The sequence below is a fragment of the Anguilla anguilla genome, chromosome 1 (assembly GCF_013347855.1).
Source record: "Anguilla anguilla isolate fAngAng1 chromosome 1, fAngAng1.pri, whole genome shotgun sequence".
NCBI classification, from domain to species: domain Eukaryota; kingdom Metazoa; phylum Chordata; class Actinopteri; order Anguilliformes; family Anguillidae; genus Anguilla; species Anguilla anguilla.
Genome location: NC_049201.1, coordinates 69,115,605 through 69,132,838, shown reverse-complemented (window position 1 = coordinate 69,132,838; position 17,234 = coordinate 69,115,605). Strand labels below are relative to the sequence as shown.

The following is a 17,234-nucleotide window of genomic DNA, read 5'->3' as shown; positions in this document are numbered from 1 at the left end:
ACAGCTATGACTAGTATTAATTTCAAAAACCTTTACTGTAGAATGTGGAAATCTGGAATTCTAAAATCCTTCATATTGCTGACCACAGTATCACCAAAAGTTTACTAATAATATTTCCAATTGTTTTCACAATATTCTAAAATCAAGATAGCTGGACCTTGTGTGATCTTTGAACGTGTGATCTTTTTATAAAGTGGAATTATCCTAGCCCACTTTAAGTCTGTACTGGTTTTGAGTTCTTGATTATTTATCATGTAAACAGTACCGGTTCATTGAGTTTATTTTATGTGGAAAAAGTTTTTTTAAACATTTTTTTATGTGTGACACTTGGACACCTGAAAGCTCCAGCTTAGAGCACCTGAACAAAATGCTATTTAAAAAATCTTACTCCCTCCCACTGTTCTGTTTCTACCTTTATTTTATTATGGAAGCACAACATAATCTTTATAAACACTCAAGCAAGACTGTGAAGGCAAACGGACAGGACTACCGATTAAATTTCAAAACTGGGGCCAACTTCAGCCTCTCGTCACACCGAGTAGTAATATAGTTGTTTTTTTCTCAGGCATAGTCACCTTCCATTCATGATAGTTCTCAAATATAAAACAAGACAAATGTGTTTTCAAATTTATTTCAGAAACCACCCAGATCTATATGCAGCAAGTCACTGCTGAGGGCAAAAAAACAAAATGAACAAAAAAAGAATGACAAATTTCATAGCAATCTATAAACATCACATGACTGAAGGTTAAAAAACACAAAAAGATCCTTTGACAGGGACACATATCACTAAAACCAGATAATATAAAATTGTATATGGCAAGAACTGACTCTGTGACCACGGTCGTGTATTGAAAATTTTGTAAAAAAAAAAAAAAAACATTAAATAAAACCCTCATTTTTATCTAATTTTAAATGATTTCATCACAATATATAATTACAACACCTCATCGACACTCACGCCTTTGTCTACACTCATTTTCGGCTCTCAAACCATTGAACTAATAGGGGAGATTTCAGGATTGTGAGTATGCAATATTTACACTTTTTCTAAGAAATGTTCCGCCAGTTGTAGCTCTAGAACAAAAGCAAAAATGGGGTGGAGATTTCTTCAGTTCAGGCTGAACAGGTAACATTGTTAACATAATTCACAATTAACCACACCCCTTTCATAAACATTCTATACAAAAATGTACACAAAACTGGGTGGAATTCTGCGCTTGTGGGAATTTGGTGCTTGGAATCCTTGAAAAGACTGACTCAGAAGTTGAAAGACAGAAACTTAGACCCTTAATTTGAATATAAATTCATTCACATAAAATAAACCATATTGATGTTTTTGCGTATATACACAGGTATACAGACACATACAGATAAATCAACAGTTATGCTACTGTGGCATTAATATGTAACTTTCAAAAGATTTTATATGCTGGTTGAAGTTGAAATAACGTTTGTAACTAGCATATAGATTCCAAAACCACACAGTTAAAAAAAAATGCATTTTCTGTATATTACTACCTCTATTTATTAGTTCTACATGAACTTAAGATTGCCATAAGCAATAGTGTCTGAAACTCACAAATCACAAAATTACAATTTCTCACTTGAAACCCAAACAGAATGGTCATCTTGGTGAATTTAGCCCAAGACATGGGACAGTGTTTCTAAAAAAAATCTTACAAAAAAGGACCCTATCAGGCACTGTTCAACAGCAACAACCTAGTGGTAAGACAGTGTTACTGCAGGAGCTGTTCACTCCAGTCTTCCTGCAAGGGGGGCCATGTACCAGGGACACTGCCTTCCTCTGTTCACAGCCAAAACCTGAACACCTATAAACTACAGACACTGACACTACTCCATAACAATCAGTTTGCTCCCTTCTTGTTGCTAAACCTCATTCAATGTGCTGTGTGTATGATGAACTTTATTATTTGAACTTTTTGAATCTTCTGAAAATATGGATAAACTGACAGTACTGTTACGCTCGAATAACAGTCAGAACAGCAGCAACAGACTGGGGCTAATATAGTGCATTACAGAAGACACATGCAGGGTCAGGTGATTTAGTGTTGCAGTACAGCTCAAGGTAAATGTAGAGTTGTAAGGATCAGTCTTACAGTCTTACAGTTAAAAAAAAATAAAATAAATAAAAAACCCAAAGAGGAAAAAAATCCAGAACTCAGGGAGCTGCATGACGGGAATCACACTGCCAATACACTGCTATTATAAACTGAGACAGCCAAAATGTGACTGTAATGAATTGAGGTCCCCTCTCCCCACCCTTCAGCAAGCCCTCCAGCATGCCCCCCTGAACCAGTGTGTGTTCAGCTAGGCTCTCCAGTCAGACTGTTCCCATGTGTGGAGTGCTGTAGTGGCATTTTAGTGTTATCGTCTCTCCTGTGAGCACGTCACTGACGTGCCCCAGGACTGAGACAGAGAGCTCAAGGCACAGGAAGGAGGAGAGAGGGAGAGACTGCAGAGGACAGACCAGTGGACTAACAGCCTAAGAAACTCTCCTGCCTCCCCCCCCCCCTCTCCACCTCTGCCCTCTGCTCTTAATGGAAGACCCTCCCTCCTTCCCTCCAGACTGGCCTGTCAGTCTTGTGTGCAGTAACGAAGGCCACGCCCTACGTGTGTTCAGAGGCTGCTGAGGACGGAGGCCCTGTCGAAACTGCTGGCCACACCCCCTGCGGTCGGCCCCGCCTTCGGCGCCCTCCCCCTCCTGCGGCCGCGGCAGGGAGTCGCCGTCGGCGCTGAGGTCAGGGATGTGCGGCAGGAACCCGCGTCTTCCGGCCTTTCTCAGCGTCTGCCGCACACCCACCCCCTGGCCCCCTGAAGCAGCCAGCAGGCAGAGCTCTGCAGGGACAGACACAGGCAGCGACAGGTGCTGGGCTGGGTTAGGGAGGAACAGAGAGGAGAGACCGACGGACTTCAGGAGAGCCAGGACTGACTCCCTGCACTGAACTTCTTACAAGTGAGTTACTGTGAAACGGCTGTAACACACCAAACCATTTACATTTTTCAAGTACAACTACAGACACCCTTACATTTGCCCCTGACATATTACCCATATATACAGCTAGATATTTATGGAAGAAATCCAGGTTCATTATGTTGTGTAACCCACCTGGAAATTGAAGCTGCAACCTGTGGCTTATGGGGTTACATCCTAAAATTACTCAAATGTGCAGCACAATTCTCAAAATCCCTCCTGTGTTAACTGGGCTAGTCCACATTAAAGGTCCAGCAAAGGTGGGGGTTTTGACCTGGCTATTTCCAGGCTGCAGGGGTGTCTGGTCCCAGGCTCTGATCTCATGTTGGACCCGCCCCCTCCGAACCGACCCGGCTGCTAGAAGGTCCGTTCTCCTGCCGTGCAAGAACCCGCACGCCAGCAGTGCCGCCGGTGTTCCCTCGTTAGCGCGCGAGAGAGAGACAGAATCCCTCCGGTGTGCGAGAGGGCACACGCTCAGGGGCACTGAAAGACTCTCCCAGGGCCCTGGCGGGTGGTCTGAGTGTGGCGCTGCAGGCTGTGGGTGGAGCTGAAGGAGAGCTCATACAAGCAACACGGGGGGTTCTTCATGGGCTGCGTCGGCCAGGAAGGCCCAAAGTGCACTCATCAGCATACGTGTACTGTACGTCCGGGGTTTACAACTGTCACTGTCCCTTTACATAAAAAAAAGTGTCATATAGGACAAAGAACAATCCAATAGGAAGTCACAGGGCTTTTTTGTGGCGGATATCACACTTGTTTTTACAGTTTTACGTGAAAGTATATTGTAAAAGTACCGTTGGCTGAAAATTTTACAAACAAAACAACAAAAAAATTTAAAAATAATAATAAATTATCAAAAATCAACAAAACGGAGCAGTCTGAAGGATGCGCTCGGTGCATGGCGCCCCCTGGTGGCCGTGCTCTTCCCTCATGTGGGAGACGTGGTGGTCCCTCTCTGCGCAGCGGGTTTGGCGCCCTCTCTCCACTCCGCAGGGGCCGCCTCAGCGGCGCTGGCGGGGTAGTCGGGGTCCTTCTTCCCCTCTCCGTCGTCCCCCTCCTCCTCCTGCTCCCCAGCCCACTCCTCCCCGTCGGAGCTCTCCGTCTTCGCGGGGGCCTTGGGTTTTGGGAGGGAGGAGGAGGGCGGAGCGGGGGCAGCAGGGCTGGAGACGGTGTCTGGGGCTTCCGGTTTGACGGACAGGGCCCTGTGAGCCATCTGAGGGAGGAAAGGTGGAAAGGGATCATGGGAGAAAGAGGAAGAGATGGAAGTTGACATAAAAGGAAGTGCTGTCAACCTGTGCTTGCTGTAAAAATGTATAGATTGTTATGCTCCATTTACTTGTGGTGTGGTATTTTGAGGATTTTAGTCCAGTATTGAAACAAAAAAGAACTGATAATAAACTTGCTTCTAGCAGACAGTTAAATGTTAATATAGCAATTGTGAATGAATTGTGAAGTTACAGCACTATATTTTTTATATGTACACATTCAGCACACATCATATATACACATATGACACTTGATTTCAAAATCCCGACCCTGACATATATGTCAAACAGAAATGTAACCCATACTTTGATGTGTTCCATCATGGAGCCCTTCTGCGCGTACAGCTTCGTGCAGTCGGGGCACTTGAAGACGTGCACCTTCTGCTTGGCCAGGTGCGTGTCGAAATGGACGTAGAGCAGGGGCTTCTGGGTAAAGACCGTGTCGCACATCACGCACTTGTATATCATCCTGAAGAAGACAGAAGACAGCGGGCCCGTGAGAACATGCACAGAAGGGCCCACGCAGTGCGCGGTACACAGATACGGACCGGGGGGGGGGGGGCTCTGCGGCGGCTCGTACTTGGCCTGCGGGGCCCCCAGGGCCGGGTGCTGGGTGCTGATGTGGGAGTGAGCGCTGGGCGCAGATTTGAAGGCCATGGGGCAGCTGGGGCACTTGTGGAAGACCTCGCAGTGGGCCGTCTGGATGTGGGACTTGATGGAGTTCAGGCCACCGAACACCACCTGACAACTGGAGCACCTGGATAGCAGAGCAGAGCAGAGCAGGAGAAAGCGGGTGAAGCGGGAGGACGAGGGGCGGGGCAACGGGGAGGGTCACTGACAAGTGAAAGCCACTGATGCTGCCCCATGTGGAAATTCTGGGGCTGATATTAATAACCATTATTCAGCTGGCCATTTTGGCCAGTTCCACATTCATGGAAGAAGTAGAGCAGCGCAGACTTAACTTATAAAGGAAGAAAATAATGCAAATAATGCTAATTCTGCTTGTATCACAAAATATTTCAACCTGCTTACTTAAGCAGAGAGCATGGGAGCATTTTACTGGTTGGTAAAAATTACAAGTAGTAAAATAATAATAGTAGAGGTACAAATGACTGATTAGGCTACTTCTTGGGGATGACATTTGTAAGCAGGGCCGGGCCAGAATACTGGCTCATCATATCGGCAATAACATTATTGGCTGATGCTGCTTAGTTTGTTTATAGCTATTAACGGCAGATACAATATGACCCTAACAACACTGTGCATCCCCAGCTAATGGTGTAATAAACCACGATTCACTGCACTGATGGATGACTCAAATTGTCCCCTGTGAATGAAAGACCGAGACGCCTGTGTGTGCGGGTACATGTGTGTATGCGTGTGTGTGTGTGTGTGTACATTTGTGTGTGTGTATGCATGCATTTGTGTTTTTGTATGCGTGCATGCGTGTGTGCGCGTGTGTGTATGCGTGTGTGTGTATGTGTGCGGGTGTATATGTGTGTGTGCGTGTCTCCGTATATGCGTGTGTGTGTGTGTCTGAGTTTGTGTGTGTGTGTGTGTGTGTGTGTGCATGTCAGGCAGCAGCTCAGAGACAGGCACAGCGAGGCGTGCGGGACAGCTGACCTGTAGCCGATGCGGCGGGCGAAGTGCAGGCAGGCCTCGTCCAGGTGGGTCTGGAAGCTGGCGGGCCGAGCCACGCCACCGCACTCGGGGCACACGTGCGGCGAGCGGTGCTTGTGGATGCGCTGGTGGGCGGCGGCACTGCAGGCGTTGGGCAGCATCATGGCGGGAGAGCACAGCATGCAGGTCTGCAGAGGAGGGCGGCCATTACAGTACTCACTACAACAGCTGCACTCAGGGACGGGTCTGATCGAGACCAGCTTTCACATGTAAACACAGCATACGGTCTCTGAACGCCCGGTTTGTACGCTCGTGTGTTGGGACTCACTGTGGTCGAAGCAGCTTTGACCTCCTGGAAGTGGGCCACCAGTTCCGTCTTGCCCCCGAACTGGGTGCGGCACTCGGGGCACTTGTAGTTGTGGTACTGCAGGCTCTCCCCCTTCTTGCAGGGCAGGGGCAGGAGAACCTGGGGGCTGTCGGGGGCCCGGCGGGCTGGGGTTGGCTGGGTGGCCTGGTCTTCCTTTGATAGGCCGGGGGCCGCAGAGGCCGCAGGGGCCACAGGGGGCACTGTTGTAGTAGCCGAGGCAGTGGCGGGAGAGGAGAGGGAAGGAGAGAGCATGCCTGTGACAGGCAATGAGTGTGAAAACGCTTAGTCGCCGTTTGACAAAGGACAGCAACAAACAGTCAAAGTAGACAAACAGGTAAACTACATTGCAGCACACGCAAAACAATTACACAAGTACAACTATCCATCAAGCTTTAGAGTTTGACACAGCACATCAGACTGATACCAACAGTCACAGGCACATATTCAAACCTGTAAACTTCAACAAGGTGAGGGCAACAAGACCACTGCAGGACTAGTATGATGAGAGGACCAATCAAAAGCTTTGATTCATACTTCTGTTCATGCTGTGAAAACACACTCCTGGACAGTGCCCTGCTTGCTGAATATTTGCCACTGAGAAACAAGCAGTCGAGAAGGGAAGAAACTCACCGATGGGCGTGGTGTCCTGCTGGCCAATCATCTGCTCGATAGAGACGGGCCGCATGACGAGGTGCGAGCACTGCATGACCAGGCCGCGCTCCTTGTGCTCGCGGGCGTGCAGCAGCAGGCTGCACTTGTTGAAGAAGGCCAGCCGCTTGGCGCAGTGGTTGCAGGTGACCTCGATGCGCAGCGAGCGGCGGTCGTAGTGCCGCGCCAGGCTGCGCTCCAGGGCGAAGGCGTCGCCGCACTCCAGGCAGCGGTAGCCGTTGGCGGGCAGCGGGAGGCTCCACTCGGGGGGAAGCGGGGTGGAAAGGTCGGGCCGGTAGCTGGGCAGAAGGTTCTTGCTGTTGAGGATCTTGTTGAAGGCTTCCACCAGGGTGGACTGGCTGCGGGAGATGACGGCGCCCGTGCTGTTGACGATGGAGACCGGTTTGGAAGCCTGCGGCACCGGGGCTGTGGCAGGGGCGCCATTGACAGTCTTCTGTCCCACGGGGCGCACACCGATCCCACTGGTCCCCGTGCTAAATTTGGGGGATGCGGCAGCAGTGGAAGAGGATGATGAGATGGAGGGGAGGGCTGCACTTCTGGTGATGTTGACGGCCGTTGTGGAGACCTTGGACTTTTCGGACGAAGATGCCATTTTGTTTTGGGCCTTGCTGGCCGCCATAAGCATGGCAGTGCTGGCATCCTGGATAGTTGACACTGGTAGGATGCTGCCTTTGGTGAAATGCTGCTGGGAGCTTGCTGCTTGGCCAGTGGAGGAGGGGGTACTAGTTTTCTTAGGCCTGTTGGCACCTTTATGCCCTACGGACTGAGCTTTGGAGGCATCCTTGGAACCCACGGACCCCGCCCCTTTAGCTGCCACCCTTGTCACTGTTCTGGTGATGCCCCCCGTGGAGCTCTTGACCGTCTTGATGCGGACTTTGAGAGGCCTGGAGGAAGCAGCAGCCGTAGTGGTTGAGGAAGTCACAGTTGTGGTAACGGTAACCGCAGAAGAAGCCTTACCTCTGGTAGCAGCTGCCCTACCAATATTCTCTCCATCATCCACGTCCATCTTTTCATCTTCTGTCCCGCCAACCTGCTCTAGCGCGCTCTCTGGGTTGAGTTTGTCGACAGTCAGCCCGGCGGCCTTGCTCTCCAGGGCCTCCCCAGCTTCTTTAACTCCCTCCATCTCCCTCTCCACAGAGCCCTGGCGGGCGGCGGGCAGCGGAGAGGAGGCCACGGCTGGGCTCAAGCTCCTTTTCAGGGATGTGGACACTGATCCCGTCGAGACCGCTGAACGAGGGGCTTCAGGCTCTGGACTTTCAGGCGAGTCCCGCTCCTCGATCACATGCTCCAGACCTCGGTCCCCATGGGTGGGGCTCTCTGCGTGGGGTGAGGGGAGCCAGCTCTGCGAGGCCTGGGGGCAGGTGGACGCGGAGGGCGAGGACGGCGCTGGGGCGACGTCTCCCGTTTCGGTGTAAGCGGACGTCGGGGGAGCTGGGTGAGAGTTGAAGATTCTGGAGGGGGAATGATGGCGACGGGGGAATTTTGGAGGAGTGCAAGCCGGGGAATCGGGGCTTTCCTGGATCACTAACGGACTCCCGAAATCAGGGTCCGAGTCCTCATCATCTGATTCCAAGTGACGGAATGCGACCCCTTGGCCGTTAAAAGGCTGAGAGGTGGGAACCATGGGTGAAGAGATGGTCCCAGAGGGGTGAGAGCCCACCTCATTCAGGGAGGACTGAGAGAGACAGGAAGCGATGGGGTGGGAGGATGAGGGGGTGGAGGGAATCGGAAGCACAGGTAAGGGGGCGGGAAAGAAAGCTGATGAGATCCCAGCTGACACAGGGCCATGAGAGGAAGCAGTGTTGGAAGAGCCCAGAGCTTTGGATGGGTCAAGCCCTTCCAGGCCAGCCTCGTGCTGCTGCTGCTGCAAATGCAGCATTTTCCTGGCCTTGCCTATGGGATCCCCAGGACTCTGAGCCATCAGGGGCTTCAGTCTGTTGAAAATGTTGGCGCCGTGTTTGCCGGTGCTGGCTGATTCCACTCCCAGCCCATTGCCCCCTCCCTCGCTGGCAGTTTTTGGAGAGCAGGTAGGCCATATTTCCCCGTTAGACTGGGTCTGGGCCTGACGCAAGGCGGGGTCGGTGGAAGCTGCCGTGGCCTCGAACCCATTGTGGACGAGCGGCTCTGAGGGGGCCATTCTGGGTCGGGCGCCCATGACAGCTCCTCCCACCCCGTTCCCTGGCCCAGCTTCTGCACTGCTGCCCAGGCCCTCTTTATCCAAGTCTACTCCCGCCTCTCCAAAAACGTCAGGACGCACCCTGTTCTTCACAATTACACTGACGACAGGGGGATCGCCCTGCGAGGAGAGACCCAAGGTTTGGGGGTGGTGCTGATGGTCTGGAGGGCTGGGGGGTCTTAGGGAAGGACCTCCGCTCCCTCCACCTCCTGCCCCACTGCTGCCTGACTTTCCCACGCCCCCCGCAGCTCCATGGTGTCCCTCTGCTTCCTCTGGGGCAGACTGGATAGCTTCTTTTGCATCAATGTCCGGAATGTCAAAAGCCGCCAACAAGTCGTCGAAATCTGGGGTCTTCATGTCCCCCATAACGGGATAACGGACAAAAACCTGCAGGACAAAAAGGAAAAACCAGATGAAAAAATGATCAAGTGTAAGAACACGAGCAAAGGAAACTCAAATTCAGCTCTCTTTGTAAATAGGTTCCGTAAAATTGTTCAGTAATTAGCGGTTGAAAGCAAATCATGTATATATTAAAGCAACTAAAGCAAAAAATGAGAGCACTAGCCAATTAAAAGTGCAAAGAGAACAACGAAAAAGCTGTTAGTCCTGTCATGGAAACAGTAGTACGAAGGAGGTACAATAGCATAGCATTGCGATACAATCCACTACGGTCCACGCATTGCAAACAAAAATTATGGAATAAATTATGGAATCAACGACCAAATAACCACTTTTTAACGACAAAAATGATCTTGATTCTATATATTTTTTAAATCCGTTCAAAACAGCCACAGTTTAACCTTACCGGTCCTAGAGACTCGGGGTGTTTCATTTATATTGTGATATCTTGCAGCGATACAGCCATTCACTCCGACTGTAATGAACTAGCTACTGTTTCCACAATTTTCTCCTTGTTGTACAAAAAACTAACAAAAAGAGCGACCACCGAAATCTACCTAAACAGTTTACAGCCATCTTATTTGCTGCCTGCATTAAGGCAGCGCTATAACTACAGACTAAACCCAAAAAATCTGCACAGCGCGAAGGGTCATACAGATAGCGGCCTTATCGGGGCTGCAAAGCTTTTGTTTTGAGGCGATCTGGCGTGCTTTGGTCCTATGCTTATGTTTCCACGTGCCTAAATATACAGTGTTGCGTAAGAAAACAGATTGCAATTTGGGGGTTTCCATGAGAAATGTTTCATTTGTTTACCTGGTTCAGAGACTCCCGACTTTCCTAGCTCGTTGCAGCGCCTGAGTTTGACGTCACTGGAGAAAGGCAGGTCCTGACAGCCAAAAAAATTTTTTAAAACGTAAATCCTGACCTCGTGTAATCATAATTATGTATTCGGTATGAATTAGTCTTGGAAAAATATCAAAATCACAATGATTTATAAGTCATTTACATTTTGCACGTCTTCATTAATCGTAATCAATTCATTAATCGTTCATTTTTCTTCTTAGACCTTAAACTATGACGTTTTTTTTTTTTTTTTTTTTACACCAACAGAACGTCGGCAGCAGGTTAAAATATTTACATTTCTTTAAGTGTTGCGATTGGACTCTAAAACACGCGTTTTTCCGACCCTCCACTCTGTGAGTGCAGCTGATCGATTTTGAACTGTTCGTTCGTCCATATAAATCCTACGGATTTGCTCTGATTGTAAACCCCACCATTTCTACACAATACATTTTTATCATAATCCAATATCACAACACGGGGTGACTACCGGAAATCCGACACCAAAGATGTAATACAAATAGTAACGGAGAGAAAAGGAAAAAGAGCCTTCATAGCTAAATTTGTTCATTTTTTTAATGGCAATGCAAAAAAAAAAGAAAAAACAAGGCGGATACGTAGTACATAAGGGGAAACGCGTTTGTGTGTTTACACGTTTTCGTTGAGGTCATCAATCAGTCATGATCAGAATTACCTACAACAAGGTGTGTGTGTGTGTGTATGTGTGTGTGTGCACGTGCATGTGTGCGTCATGAGATCATGTTTGTTTCAGGTTTTAAATGTGTGCTGGTCCAATTGTCAGTTAGTGAGGTCTCAGTGTAGGTCTCATTTTTTCTTCTCCTCATCCCTCTTGTCCTCAGGTGGCTTGGAGCCTGTCTGTGAAGCCAGGGAGCCCATGGCGTTGCGAATGGCTTCGTTGTTCGGATCCACGCCTGGCAGGTTTTCCAAGACGCTTTGCAGGAACTCCGGATCCTGCATGTCGTAATCGTCTTCCTCCTATAGAGGGGGGACAAACCAAACTGCCATTGAAGGGTGGAGGGGCACCACTGACGGCCAGTTATATCATGGGGAAAAAAAAACACGCATATAATTTACGAATTTACAACATTGAAATCAGCCACACCTTAACAACAGATTCTGCAGTCTCCATGGGGGCCCCAGTGTCCATGTCCAAAGACTCAGCTTCACCATACTCTGCTCAAACATATTTGATATTTGGTGGAAGAGGAAGGGAGGGAGGAGCAGGGAATGGGAGAGGGAGAGGGAGTGAAATTACAGCTGGCAGAACACAACACAGCATCCATAAAAAATGGTACGGGCTAGAAAAACAATAAATTTCAGCAGCGGTAACCCTACAATTTACAATTTAAACATTTGGATGCTTTTAGCCAAAGAGGCTTACAAAGTGATGTTAATCTACCAATGGCACCCCACTAAACACGGGGCAGTCTATGCGGTGTGAGTAAAAAGAGTGAGAGATAGTGTTGCGCTGTGAGTGAGGAGCAGTGTGGACGGTGATTGTAGCATACCACCACCAGCCCCCTGCAGGGACATCTGCATGGCATAGGCAATCTGCTCGTCCTCTGTCATCCGGCTGAAGTCCGGCAGGCCTGGGGAGCCCGTCTCCGGCTGTGCCACCGACATCTGCAGCAGGGCCTCGTCGGACTCTGACAGAAGGGGCAAACAGAGTGTGGAGAAAAGATCAGTATGCAGCACCCACCCAGATACAGCTCCAACAAGAGCATACAAAGGAGAATATTTTCAGCCTCCCCTCTCTTTTTTTCTAACTCTCCATCTTCAATTCAAATGCCTTTCATCCTAATGATCAAACTTTTTCTTACATTCTGCAGTAGATGAGGTTATAAATTTGAACAAAGGGAACCGTCCGGCTCCTGGTGAGCTGGCGTTGAAAATGGTTCCTCTCGTGTTTGGACCAATCTGTACTCTACTACTCTGAGAGCAGCAGTCCTCCTGGGCCTGCTGGAAATACTGTTTTCCACCAGCGCAACCTCTTGGGACAAATGTGTTATGACCCCCCACCCACCCCACCTCCTGCCCTCACCTCCTCCTCTTCCCCTTCAGCCTGTGATAGACCCTGGCCCCTGCCCCTCACTCACCGTCTCCGGTGGGAGTGGGGACGCTGACGTCTCCTGTAGACACAACAGCTGCCCTGCGCGCCTCCTCTTCCTGACGCTGTCTCTGCTCCTCCATGGACACGCGCAGCGCCTACAGACAGGGAGGAGCTGGCTCTGGTTACCGGTACAGCCACCACAGCATCAAACCGCACACCCTCAATTACTGCGGACGCATTTATGAAAGAGCGTCCTGATTTCATGTTTCTCTCTATTCCTACACCCTCCCTCTCCCTTCTCACCAGTGCTAGCTCGGGGTCCGCACTGGGGTCGACTCCAAACTCAAAGTCGTTGGCCCCCAGGCCCAGCACAGAGCCTCCCTCCCCAGCCAGGACGGGAGAGGACAGCAGGGCGTCGGCCAGGCTCGGGCCCGGAGACACGGTCACCAGGTGGGAGCCTCCGCCCTCCTTCCCATTCAGGGCGTTAACAAAAGCAGTCAGCTTCTCTGTGTTCCTCTCCTGGGGAGTGACCGACACGAAGAGTCCGCACAAGCGATGAGAAAGACACAAGGGAGGATGGAGAGAAGTGAAAGGGCGCATGAGTAGAAGAGAACAGAGTGAACATGGGTGCTTTAAGGAGGAATAGATGAAAGGTGATTCTGTGGAGGGTGTAGGCAGCTGAGCCTGGTGAAGGTGGGTGAGTGCAGAGAAATGGTCAGAAGGTGAGGGAAGAAACAGGGGGATTAAGAAAGAGGGGTAGTAGTGCTTGATGTGGCACGCTTACCTCTTCACCGAAGTTGATTACGTCCACACTGACTTTCTCTTTCTTCAACCGTTTGGCCATTTTAACCAGCTGTACAAAGGAACAAGATGGTGAATGGGTTAGAGATTTCTGGCTTACAAAACAAATACAAAGGGTTCCATGCATGCCTTTTGTCTTCTGGCTCAGAGAGACAGAAAGAGACAACACAAAGTGAAGGGAAACTCACATCCTTCTCGTTATCCTCCACTGGACTTCCCACGAACGCAATGATGCGCATCTTGTGGTTCTTCCCCTGCCTGTGTTTCAAAGCCAGCTGGGGAAGCAGAAATCAAGATGGCAAGTTACAAAGTGGCAGCCTTACTCGATAGTTGATCAACAGTTGAAAAGATCTACAGCATCACTATAGACATAGGTCCAGTAAAATTTCGAAAGCATGCACATCCTTACGAGAAAAACTTCTAGAATCACATTCTGTTGTAAATATAAGTCTCAAAAAATTTTAAATTTTTAAAGGAATTTAATGAGGCATTTCCTGTGTTTAAAACATTAAAGTATTTCAAATGCATTTTTAAAGGCATACTATGCATGAGTTTTACCTTGAAAATATTATGAAATAGCCATGAGGCATATCTATGATGCACTGGGTATCTCTGCCTTTACTTAATTTTGCTGAATGCAAATTTACCTGTATTTGTTATTCTACAATGTGTTTGGGACGCTTCCGGGCGCAGCACTCTTTTCTGTATCAGGAGGGTTGGGTGTGGCTACAGAGCAGCAGAGTGTTTGTTGCTAGCTAGCTAGCCGCTGTAATGGCTCAGATACAATGAAGCAAAAAGAAGCCGGCAGGGCTCATTCGGGAACTAGAGTCAACCTTGGAATTGCTTTTCCTCCAGGGTGTCAGCCGAAGTTAGCCAAGGGGATGAAAAGTGTTGCGGAGTTGGCTTGTTTTCAGTTGGACCCGTAAGTAACATTATCTCTAGCTATCCAGCTAGTTATCAGATGTCTGATGTTATTTCACCAGAATGTCCAGTTTTCAAATTATTTATATAAGTGGTTGTAATGTACAATGGAACAATGTAATGCCCAGTCAGAGTAATTGATGGGAGAAATTTACTGGTAGTTTCTAATGAATTTGTGTGTCTGTGACTCGGTTGGGAACTCTGCGGTGAGTAGACGGAGTTGAAGACAGGGAAAGTGACTTCTTTGATTGTAAACACAGGAGAGCAAGGCTAAAAAATTGCTGCGTAGTATGCCTTTAACCAAGGTCTTCCACTGTGTCTAAAGCTCTGCACTACAGTTGATGTCCCAGATAACGCCCTTGTTTAGTTACATGTCCAATATACAAAAAGAGTATAGCAGTGTTACTCACGTGCGCCACCCTAATGCCTGTGCAGAAGCTGATGGTGCCACGCAGCTGGATAGCGTGCAGTTTGGAGAGGATCCGCCCCGTGTCAGGGGTCAACGTAGTGAGCACTTCACAGTTACTACACACATACAAATACAACATTTACTTCACTACTATTGTACATGCCATTACATAGCAAGGGACAAACAAAAGATTCATAGAGCCGAGCATAGATATGACAAGCACCAGCTCATCTTGCACACAAACAAATTCGATTATGTGATCAAATGTAAAAACATATTAGTGTTGGCTAACAGTACTGCATAGTTCAGGATGGGCAAGAAAGACTGCATCACTTCACATACTTAATGTAAACTCCTGTTTATAACGTGACGAGGCAAATGATATGCATCATCTGTCTTTTAAGCTAAATTTACTGATAAGCTCACAAATCACGACTGACGGGGGTGCTGGAGCCTATCCCAGCATGCATTGGGTGAGAGGCAGCCTGAGAGGCAGAATACACCCTGGCCAGGTTGCCAGTCCAGTACAGGGCACACACACTATTCACTGACACACTCATACCTAGGGACAATTTAGACTCTCTAACCCTAACCTAACCTGCATGTCCTTGGACTGTGGGAAAAAACCCACACAGACACAGGGAAAACATGCAAATTCCACAAAGCAAGGCCCTGGCCAGGATTTGACCAAGGACCTTCTTGCTGCACCACCATGCCACCCATTGTGTGTTTTTGTGTGTATTATTTAAAAAAATAAAATAAACACTACTTGAGACATACATCTCTTTCAATAATAATAGTGCTCACAAATGTACTAGCAGACAGGCATAGGCCTTCTTACTTTGCCATTGTGATTAGGCCCACGTTGTTCTCAGGGTTGCTGCGGGTCTTGGAGTGACATACAATGTTGACAGCGTCCTGCTGGGCTTGCAATCTTGTGGGCAAGAAGTCTCCATTCCGCATGTACTCACTGTTGTCCACACTGAGAGACAGACATTACAAAGACCAATTCTGAAATTAAACTTAAATTTTACATGAAGTCGTCAAAGCTAATTTTGGGTCAAATACCGGGGCGTAATATTATTTTAGCAAGTGTGATTAAGCAGTTGACAGGCTTTGACTGAATTTAATCCATTTTGATATATTATTAACTGAAGTCAGTAGGTTAGGTTAATGGCGCTTCAAAATATACACAGCTGCCTAGAAGTATGTAGGAAATAAACATGGTGATTCTAGTTCTGACACTAGTAAGAGTCTTCTATGGCTTGTGAAATAACAGATGACTGACATTACCGTTCGCTCATGTCAACATTCTATAGCTAAATGCAAATATCACGGAAGAATAAGGAAAACGCGATAAACTTCCAAGGCTAATCGATAAAGGACATAACTAGCCTGGGAACAGCGATAAAAACAGATACTGGAGACAAAAGACGAAACTGGCATGCAAGCTACCAGGTTCATTACCAAGCTTGTAAAATAGACTGGAAACAAAACAGAGTAGCCAGTTAGCTCAAATAAATAAAAAAACATAAATGATTTAGGTTACGGTACCTCGGTATTTACTCAACCAGCCAACGTCGGATAAGTTCGATAACTAGCTTCTATTACTAAATATCTAAGCGTTTGTTTTTTTGTAGTTACCTAGCTTTCCACTACGTTGGTGACATTAGCTAGATGTCTTTGTCAGACAGTAATGACTCAGGAAAACAGCTAGCTAACTAACCAGACAGTTTATCCGGCTACGACACCCCATCCCCCGTTTATTGTAGCCAGCGTCCTTAAATCTAGCCACATTTCCCATCTTCACCAAATCAATACACATTACAACTTAACAGTAGCCACATTTTAAATAAAAGTTAAGCTGTATATTGCTTTTAGTTTCTTACCAGACCATAGTACTTTCGAGTACCATGTTTGCAAAGGCTCTACCGCTCACAGAGATTGGTAACTACACATCTTCCCATTGGCTACCACTAGGGCTCTGGGTCAAGCCAAATCTGTAACCCGGATACAAAGTAGAGGCGATGTATTCTGGTAAATGTAGTCATCAGGCGCTAACGGGCCTTTTCAAAAAAAAAAAAAGAACTTACTACCTGAACATGGCGAGGGCCTCCCCATTTCATCTCATTCGTCGGTTTGGTGTTTTATCCTCTGCTTCATCTCCTTACAAATATCACAGCAGTCAGGTAAATCCAATGGAGGTCTGTTCATAGGTCCATCAAGTCATGGCTAAAATAACCTAGACACTGCTGATGGGGTTGTAAATGGTAAATGGACTGCATTTATATAGCACTTTTATCCAAAGCGCTTTACAATTGATGCTTCTCATTCACCCATTCATACACACACACACACACTCATACACACACCAACGGTGAAAGGCTGCCATGCAAGGTACGAATCAGCTAATTTGTGTGTAGAGTGTGTCGGCAGAAAAAGCGTTTTTACTGTGCATTGCTGACATTTGACTGTGGGAATGTTGTTGTTATTCCCCATTCAGATTTTGTATTGTGCACAATTCTTTCCTGTGTTGGATCTCTCATTACAGGCATTTCGTGACTTACGCAGCTCTGTACATTACATTTACATAGTACACATTCATACATTACATTACAGGCATTTAGCAGACGCTCTTATCCAGAGCGACGTACACAACTTTTATCCATTTATACAGCTGGATATATATTGAAGCAATTTC

The 17,234-nt window shown here is 47.8% G+C and overlaps 2 protein-coding genes across 4 annotated transcripts; both read right to left on the bottom strand.

The window, feature by feature from the left end:
* Positions 1-400: 400 nt before the first annotated feature.
* On the bottom strand, positions 401-10,841 carry znf687a (zinc finger protein 687a). Of its 3 annotated transcripts, XR_004765852.1 has the most exons (8): positions 9,898-10,287; positions 6,878-9,479; positions 6,209-6,501; positions 5,884-6,068; positions 4,841-5,017; positions 4,567-4,729; positions 3,270-4,208; positions 401-2,859 (listed from the first exon to the last, which is right to left on the bottom strand). XR_004765852.1 is itself a non-coding variant. In XM_035423536.1 (7 exons), exons 2-7 carry the CDS (start codon positions 9,456-9,458, stop codon positions 3,924-3,926), a joined length of 3,684 nt encoding a protein of 1,227 aa, XP_035279427.1. In that variant the 5' UTR covers positions 9,459-9,479; positions 10,305-10,841; the 3' UTR covers positions 401-3,923. The 3 variants fall into 3 exon arrangements, 2 of the variants coding, with proteins under 2 accessions (XP_035279427.1, XP_035279416.1); XM_035423536.1 differs by lacking the exon at positions 9,898-10,287 and adding an exon at positions 10,305-10,841 and having other exon boundaries at positions 401-4,208; XM_035423525.1 differs by having other exon boundaries at positions 401-4,208.
* Positions 10,842-10,892: 51 nt separating this feature from the next.
* On the bottom strand, positions 10,893-16,528 carry LOC118230485 (26S proteasome non-ATPase regulatory subunit 4-like). The gene is made up of 10 exons (XM_035423574.1): positions 16,423-16,528; positions 15,375-15,515; positions 14,535-14,649; positions 13,392-13,478; positions 13,187-13,255; positions 12,706-12,921; positions 12,449-12,557; positions 11,861-11,998; positions 11,455-11,525; positions 10,893-11,327 (listed from the first exon to the last, which is right to left on the bottom strand). Exons 1-10 carry the CDS (start codon positions 16,446-16,448, stop codon positions 11,157-11,159), a joined length of 1,143 nt encoding a protein of 380 aa, XP_035279465.1. The 5' UTR covers positions 16,449-16,528; the 3' UTR covers positions 10,893-11,156.
* Positions 16,529-17,234: the final 706 nt, after the last annotated feature.